At 38.1% G+C, this 9,066-nt stretch overlaps 1 protein-coding gene and 1 long non-coding RNA gene across 2 annotated transcripts; one reads left to right on the forward strand and one right to left on the reverse strand.

Moving 5' to 3' along the window:
• The first annotated feature begins 631 nt into the window (after positions 1-631).
• Positions 632-7,463, forward strand: LOC140592678 (uncharacterized). The gene is made up of 15 exons (XM_072716649.1): positions 632-768; positions 2,035-2,204; positions 2,410-2,632; positions 2,829-2,901; positions 2,989-3,260; positions 3,646-3,729; positions 3,816-3,895; positions 4,229-4,306; positions 4,410-4,615; positions 4,729-4,828; positions 4,926-5,088; positions 5,191-5,288; positions 5,507-5,654; positions 5,933-6,059; positions 6,612-7,463. The coding sequence occupies exons 1-15, from the start codon at positions 736-738 to the stop codon at positions 6,965-6,967; spliced, it is 2,211 nt and encodes a 736-aa protein (XP_072572750.1). The 5' UTR covers positions 632-735; the 3' UTR covers positions 6,968-7,463.
• Positions 7,464-7,609: 146 nt separating this feature from the next.
• On the reverse strand, positions 7,610-8,663 carry LOC140578832 (uncharacterized). The gene is made up of 2 exons (XR_011983109.1): positions 8,474-8,663; positions 7,610-8,210 (listed from the first exon to the last, which is right to left on the reverse strand). It is a non-coding gene; the product is annotated as an uncharacterized lncRNA (long non-coding RNA).
• Positions 8,664-9,066: the final 403 nt, after the last annotated feature.

Below are 9,066 nucleotides of genomic sequence, written 5' to 3' on the forward strand. Positions count from 1 at the left end.
ACTAGTGAAGAACTTTTAAACATGATAAAAATTGAAAGAAGAAAAAAATCATGAGGGAAATTTGTATATATGAAAGTACATGCTGACATTCGCAGATGTGCCTAATTGTTAAGCATGTTTTTAAACTCTGCAACTTCTGTAACATGGTTTCCCACTCCAAATGGAGAATGACCCAACCCCAAAATAATCTGTCTGCAAAGTTGTCTGTATACTTGACAACACGATTCTGTCATTAAAAACGCCCCATCTTATGGAGCCAAAATGGTGACTTTAAAATTTGGCATCAAAGATTAAAATTGGCATTGAAAACAAAAGCAGAACTGAAAAAGGAAACATTGGCATTGAAACATTTGTATTGAAACCAGTTGTATTGGCATTGAAACAAGTATTGGCACTGAAAAAAGAAAATAATTAAAATCTTACAATCTTATTCTTTCATTTTATTGGGATTTATTTGTATTTTTCAATGACAATCTTCAGATTTTTTTCTTCATGTCACTCTTTTTCAGTGACAGATTTTTTTGACAATGTCAGTTTTTTTTCACTGTCACCGATTTCAGTTTCAACTTTCTGTCACTGTTTTGGCGTGGAGAGGGGGAGGGGTCTGAGGGGAGGGGTGGGTAGAGCGTAATTTGCATATAATTTGCATGTCGGCATACTGAAGGAGTAGGCCTACTTCACTTAACTGGAACTCCCCGTCAGCTCTGAAGCTTCTGGCATGGTGGCGTGACGAAAATGTATAGTTTACCGGGAACTTCGAAACCACAAGTAAGTCTGTTTTTTTCTCTCTGCCATTTACATGTTTATTCACGTGTAACCTGGGCAGTTTGGTTAACTTTTAATGGCCGTTATGCTGTTTTTTTTGACGTCGACTGGAACATGTAAGTTACTAACATTAGCCGTGTTGGCTAACTTAAACTGTGGTTAATGCAGGGTCAAAAATAAACACCCGCCACAAGCACCATATGTACCGAACAAGGCTTAAATTTGAAAAACAGATTAGTTCTGTTGTAAAAGCCAGTTTCTTTCAACTGAGACTGCTTGCTAAAGTCAAGCCATACTTGCCACGTAAGGAATTTGAAAGTGTGATTCATGCTTTTATAACAACTAGACTAGACTACTGTAACTCTTTATATGTTGGTTTGGATGTGTCATGTATTCAACGTTTACAGTTAGTCCAGAATGCAGCAGCTCGTCTTTTAACTGGGACTAAAAAGTACGAGCATATTACCCCAGTCTTAGCTTCACTTCACTGGCTTCCTGTCCGTTATAGGATTGTTTTTAAGGTTCTATTGTTTGTTTATAAGACTTTAAATGGGTTGGCACCTGCTTATTTATCAGAGCTTTTACATGTTCATACTCCAGCTAGAGCACTGAGGTCATCCAATCAGGTGCTCCTTGATGTTCCAAGAGCAAGGTTAAAAAATAAAGGTGACCGAGCTTTTTCAGTGGTGGCACCAAATTTGTGGAATAGTTTACCTGTACACATAAGAACTGCTCAGACTGTTGGAACATTTAAGTCGTTGCTTAAGACCCATCTGTATTCTTTGGCTTTTATTTCGAGCTGAGTTGAGATATCGTGACTTATAATAATTGTTTTTGGCTAGTTTATGTGTGAGTGTCAGATATTGTTAAGCACTTTGGTCAACCACGGTTGTTGTTAAATGTGCTATATAAATAAAATTGAACTGAACTGAACTGAACTAAAAGTCCGGTTTGGCAAAAAAATAAGTTAACTTTAGGTGTCTGTCGATATATAGTTGTTGTCGCTAAGTATGAATACATCACAACAGCGGCTAACAGTAACATGGCCTGTAACGTTAACATTGACATGATAAACAGCAGGGCTTCGGCTGTGTAAGTCAAGCTACTGACATCCCCAACCGCGCGCGCACACGCACACGCCGGAGAGCCTCTCCTCTTTGAGCCGCTAGTTCGGCTTCAACGCAGGTAGCGAATGTGCTTCTACCTGTGGTTAATGGTAGTCAGCGTTAAGTCTCCAGCCCTGTGATGTTTTCTTTTCTTTTTCTTTAGGAGTTAGAGGCCAGTGTTATTGCTGCTGCACAAGGCCTCATAAACGTGCTAACGCAAAACGTTCAGCAGCATCACACCCCAGCACAGCAGAGTCCAGTGCAGTCACATGAGTACCAGAATCGACAACAAGCACAAACAACAAACCAAAATGTGCAGGAGGAGATGGCCAGGTGTCTTTAATTTTATTTGTGGTCATATGTTGAACTTATTTGATGGAGAAGTGAAGTGACATACATACTGCCAAGTATGGTGACCCATACTTGGAATTCGTGCTCTGCATTTAACCCATCCAACATGCACACATACAGCAGTGAACAGACACCCGGAGCAGTGGGCAGCCATTTATACTCTTCTGTTAACCTCCTAAAAATGCAGGTCATTTCCTGGCTTCTTTACAAAAAGGAAAGGCAAAAACCGCTTTTCACCCTTACAAGCCACTCCAGGGAAGCCGAAAGTCTGTAAGATATTCAGTGTGTATGTATATTTGGTGAATAAGGGCTGTACCAGCACGCCTTCTGCAGCTGAAGAGCTGGAGTTGAGCCAAGCAGGGCTGGGGAAGAGGTCCCTCACTTTGACGGATGATATGAGCCATGCAATGGTATTGCAACCACTCTTTTAATTGAAATTAATCATCATTTTGGCATTACAGTACACACTATTATTAAACTTGTAAATGTAGTTATTGTGATGCTATTACTATACAAAACAATTTAAAGTATTATACTGTTATTTGTTTTATTATACTACCATTTTTTTTAAACCTCCTTTTCCCATTTCTGTTATAAATTTCTCAGGTAAATAAAATTCTCATTGAAGAATATCCCAAAATGGAGGGGGTTGAAGGGTGGTTGTTCTACAAGGCTTCAGGTGCATACCATTTTCAAACACCTTTCATTTTGATGGTGCAGGTACACCAACATTCAAAATTCTTTCTCTCACTTTCTGTATATGCAGGTGGCCACGGTAGAAGAAAATTGCTTGCCATTCCTCCTGATGTAGACGGTTATACAGGTAGACTGATTCGCAGTGTTTCGGGTGCTGGGAAGACGACCATGTACATTGTTCCACTGCAGCAGGACCTTGATCTTACTCCACTGCCATCTGATGCCACTGAATTTCAAAAAATGCCTAAGGCTGCATGCCGAGTGTGCAAAGAAATCATGCCTCTGCATATCCTAGCATTGCACGTCGAGGATTGTATGGAGTCTGCAGCAGATGATCATGAGGTTAATGCATATAACAGAGAAGATATTGCAAAACAATACATATATTTGGTAATTAATGGTTAAATATCATCACATTGTTTTTGTCTATGGTAACACTATTTACTAACACATAAAATCTCAATATATCTGTATAAGTGAAGAGTAAAATATACTCCTAATGATGCTAAATTTGAATTTGACTTTAGGAAGCAAGAATTAAACCCTGTATCATAATAAGATAATAACATCATAAAGTGCTTTCTGTTTCTCGGATGTTTTTAAGACAATTGAGATCATACTCTGCTTGCAAAAAAGTGTCCAGGAATTTTTATCGTGATGTATGTATGTCGTAGCATTGATTATTTCTCCTATGTATTTATGGATCCAGCTGTTTGTTACTTTACAGGACTGGCAAAGTGAGGTCCAGGTTCTTTCTGTCACAAACTCACCACTTGTGCCCCCTAACAAAGAGTCCAGAGATTGTGGTCAGGTAATGATTTTGAGCTGATATCTTGAAAAATATGTGAAATTGCACAGAGACCCGGTGCAATTGATTTGAATATATGTTGTCTACAGGATAGAAAGGAATGCCCTATATGTTGTGGCTGCTTTCCATCAGATGAAATTGTTCTGCATGCAAGCCTGTGTGGTGAAAGGTTTGCTATTCTATCATGTTATTATATACATTTTATTTCACAACATATTGTCTGTGTTAAAGCTGTGTCTCCTTGTAATATAATATAATAATCTACAATGTACTATATCAGTAATTTGGGATTCATTTAAATATAATTTGCATCTTTGTTTTGTCTTAACAAGAGTGTAATGGCAAGGTCACTCAGTGGGCATCTAGGTTTACAGATATGTCCAAAATAACATCAGTAGAATGCTTTTTTTACCATTGTTTTTCAGGTGTGCTGAAACATAAACATTGATATATTTTACTGGTAAATTGAAAGTTTTAATGTGCTTTTGTTGACCCTTTTCAGTCTACAGGACATGTTGAACTACAGTACAGACAGCTGTGTGCTACGCGAGGGAAGCTTATCTATGGCTGACATGTCTAGGTGTTTTTTTTTTATTATTTTTTATTTTTTTCCATCAGTCATTTGTTTACTTAAGATGTCATTAAATTCAAAGATAAGTAATTTTTTTGCTGCTTTTTAATAGTGACGATGATGTACTCCAGTGGCTTGCAAGCCAAGTAGATGCAAGCAAAGATTTTAAGATCTGCATCACCCGGGACAACCTTTTCCAAAGAGGCCTAATTCAGTGGCAGAGACAGAAGAAGGCCTCACCCGTCAACAAACTCCATGTGACTTTCATTGGCGAAGCTGGAATCGACACTGGAGCATTAAGCAAAGAATTTTTGACTGGTAATGTATATTTAGGACAATCTCTGGCACCAAACACTACTGAAATCAGGTTCATAGGTGCAGTATTTTTTATTTACTGAACTGTGTTTTCTGTCATTAATTATTGTATTTAGAAATGATGCATGGAATTGAGAGGCGACTGTTTGAGGGCAGTGGCAAGAAGGGAAAGAGTCCTGTCTACTCGATTTGTAACCTAGAAAATGGTTTCTACAGGTTTGCATTTTATAGTTGTCCTACATTATGCAGTTTATGCAAGTAAAAGTACAAAGTTGCAATTACAATGTCTGCACTGTTTGTTGATGACATGCAGAACTGCAGGAGAAGTGTTTTCTGTCAGCCTAGCTCAGGGTGGCCCAGCACCATGCTTCTTCAGAAATTGGTGTTACCAGTTTCTTACAACAGGGGACTTTGATGCTCTGCAGCTGACCAAAGATGATGTGGATGATCTTGAATATGCTTTACTCATAGAAAGGGTGAGTACATCTGCTATGAACAGCCGTGCAAAACCATTAAAAGCTTTTCTTAATGTACAGTATTTCATTGCTATACTGTTAATGCGTTTGTTGTCATTTTAGGTGGAGGCAGCAACTGATCTGACACAGTTCACAGATGAAATCGTGAGTTGTGGTTACACGGGTTTGCTTAAGTTGGACCAAAAGGACAGTATCATAAGGTCCGTACTTATTTTCCAGAGAAACAATTTTTAAATAATTAATTTTGTTGCACACAGCATCAGTAGCCACTTTAACAGCATAGTTTTTAGAAATGCAGCATTTGAACTTAAAATATAAATTTGTACAGCCTTGTCTTAGTCTTAATTTAGTTGTGTGGAAAATTGCATATTTCCCTTTATTTAGTCTTCCGCAAAACTTTGTTCCCTGTTCTCAATAGAGCCGTTGTTCTGCATGCTACAATGCGTCTGACTCCCATGCTTCAGCAAATTAGAAATGGGATGAAGGTCTACAACCTTCTGGATGTGATTGGGAAACATCAAACTCTCTGCTCAAACCTGTTTGTCCCCAAAGAGGATGATGACAGAGTAAGGATGCTGGGCATTAAATCATCCTGATTTGCTTTACTGCTATATACTTGATAATAGTCTTAGAAACCCTACAGGATGTAGTAGTAGAGCTGTATCTCTTCATGATTGATACTATTATTTTTTGGGACTTTCTGTTATTGCTTTACTTAACCTTTTTTGTTTTGGAAGAATACAAAGTCATATGTAAAGTGGACTGTGGTCTTTCTCTGTGTTGCTATCTGTGTAGTCAACCCTCCTCCTTTTTTTTTCTTCTTCCTTTTGCCCCACCACCCCAGCCGGATGCTGATTACATAATGAGTATCCTAGTCCCTGAGCTGAGTGAGAAGGGAAGTCCAAGGCAAGCAAGAGAACATGCTATCATCAACTTCCTCCAGGACTTTCTACAAGACCTGGAAATCACAGGTTTGACTTAAACTGTCTTTATCACATGGAGTACTATACAAATTTGCCATGCAAACAGCTGTTACCTAAAATGAGTAGAGCAGAATGTGATTCCATGTACATGACCTACATTTGGTTCTCAGTCTTTGATTAGGGAGCTGAATATTAGCACTCCACCAAAAAGGACCATCAATATATTTCCTTTTAGAAACATTAATGTTGTAGTTAGTGGCGGGTGGCAATGCTTATGGCAAAATGGTCCAGGTTTTGAACTTCACTAGAGACCTTTCTGGACTTTGCCCTCCACAGCTCAAAGACATAAGTCATAGATTAAAAAGATTTCATAATGTATATCTGTTATTCTTTTGCATAACATTATTCTAGGACTATTCCTATCATTTTTTTTTATCTTTCAGTTATTTCTGTGTATATTAAATAGAAATTAATGCAGCAAGGTTAGTTGAAATAGGCCTTTGGGATAAATCGTGTAGATTGGTAAATAGGGTTGGCTTCTTGCAGTGTTGGATTTTTACACCATTGTACTCAACTACTCTGATTTGTTTTGTCATGCAGGTCAGAATGAAGACCAGCAAATGTGTGAGCCTCTGACCCCAGAGGAGCTGCTAAGTCAAGAAGGGCACTGGAGTCAACAAACACACGTGAGCCTGTCTGTCCCGATAGTGATGCAGTGGTTAACTGGACAAAGGCACAAGCCCCTTCTTCCATCAGAGAGGGCAGATTTTAAAATAAATCTAAGATTTGAACACCACTGTAATGAAAAAGTGCCGGGTCACCAAATTTGTTTTCCACTTGTAAGTGCCTGCACAAATACAGTAACTGTTCCTGTTGAACATATGAAAACATACAAGGAGTTCAGAGATGTAATGACAGTAGCAATCAGAATGGGTAGAGACTTCGGGCGAGTGTAGAGGTCATGTTTTTTGACCACTGATGTTTACTTCACCAAATCATGAAGTATTGTGAATATTTTTGGCATTTCTAATGGCATTTTTGTTAAAGCTGTTCAGTGAGCTATTTATTATTCTGTGAGAATCTTAACAAAAAAAGACAGGCTGGCACAAGTCAAACCATAAAAATAGCTCAATGTTAGTGTTTGGTTCTCCCATTGCATTTGTTTGAAGTTGGGACCACTGCTAACCATTTATTTGAGAAAGGTCATTTAAGAACTCTGTATTTGCATTTTGTTTACAGAGCACTGACAAATGTACATGTAATATAAACTTTGAAATGTGATGCTGTTCCTCAATTCATAGTTACTTGTACTGTTGAAATTGTTCAGTCTTCCACATACAGTTTCAACATGTGTGTGGCAAATTCATGTCGTTCAAGTGGAATCAACATTGTGGAGGTTTACATTTACTAAATTGTCAGCAAAAATTAACTTGGTTGATGTCAAAACAATAAATGGACATAATGCCTATGGCCTTTATCATTTTTCTTTTTCATTGTGAATATTAACTTTAGTGTTTTACTTTAGTGTCTACAGCATTATAATGTAAAGGGGAACTGATGCGTTTTCCACTGGAAAAAAAAATGCATTTCACTGAAGATCAAAGTGTACAAATCCACAGCTTTATTTTAAATTCTTAATTACCAAGAATCAAACATGGCATGTGGAGTTTGAACTGTCTAATGGTATTAAAGACCCCAGTTTAAAATATCTGCATACACTAGATTTAGAAGTTTAGCCAATAAAAACTGTTGAAAGTTGTGGGAGGTTCATTTAATTGTTTAAAACAAGTAACAGCAGAATAAAACAGTGGATATCTTTACTATGGCAGACTGACTTGTTTATATACTGCATAGTAAAATATATATCCTAAACCATCCCCACAATAGTTTTGCACAAATACCTATTCATGCAAGCAATTCCAATTTCATTTGTAAGGATCAGATGAACAAACATTGAACATTTATATTGCAGACTGCATGTTATCATGCCAAGTTTGAGTGAAATGTTACATAGTCAAGCGCAGCCTGGTAAATGTCTTTTCCATTGTCCTGGGAGGGAGTGATAGGATTGATAGCTGCCCTCAGCCCAGCCATAGCCTGTGGCCCCAGAGGGCACTGGATGGGTGGTAGAACTACTCCACCAGCAGCAGCAGCATCTTCTCTGTCAGGGTTGAAATCCAAGAAGTGATCTTGCAAATCCTATAAATAGAAAGTCATTTTGTTAGAACACTTTGCAATTGCCTTTTGTGTACTTCACACATTTGATCTTCAAATAATTCATTATAATTTGTTGAGAGTACACAAATATTGAATATACATTGTCGTTAAAATGTATTTAGACTTCTGATTTGATCTATTTTTGCATTATTTGTCATAATTGTTTCATATCTTAAAATATGATACAATGGGTAAACCTGATTAAACATAGCTTGGATTCAACATTTTCAACATTTGAGGTCTACCTCTAGATTCTCTGGAGCAGCCACAGGATACTGGAGCAATCCAATGGTCCAAAGTTGATTGGGAGTCAGGTTTTGTTCCGTTCGCAGAGGATGGTTATCCCACCCGGCTGTAAAAGTGTCGAGGTCCATTTGGAGGCGTGGTACAAATATGTACTGGGCACAGAATAACTGAAGGCTGTTGGAGGGATCAAGCAGGCACTCATCTTCAAGACCATAAAGTAGCTCATAATTATGGGCCTATTCATGTAATGAAAGGCCCATATTGTTCTTCACCTAGTAAACTACATTTTGCCAATTTGCGCTGAGCCCGTGAAAGGCACGGAGCTCACTTTGGTGCCAAATCGTAGGGCTTACTTAGCTGCACGGATTGACATATCGATTGTCTCCGTACTTCTTACGGATTGCGTGCAATTGCCTCTCAAATTCGAAAAAAAAACTTTATTATTATTATGGGCCTATTCATGTAATGAAAGGCCCATATTACTCTTCACTTAGTAAACTACATTTTGCCAATTTGCACTGAGACCGAGAAAGGCACGGAGCTCACTTTGGTGCCTAATCGTAGGGCTTACTTAGCTGCACGGATTGACATA

Source organism: Paramormyrops kingsleyae, chromosome 1, assembly GCF_048594095.1.
Source record: "Paramormyrops kingsleyae isolate MSU_618 chromosome 1, PKINGS_0.4, whole genome shotgun sequence".
Lineage (NCBI taxonomy): Eukaryota > Metazoa > Chordata > Actinopteri > Osteoglossiformes > Mormyridae > Paramormyrops > Paramormyrops kingsleyae.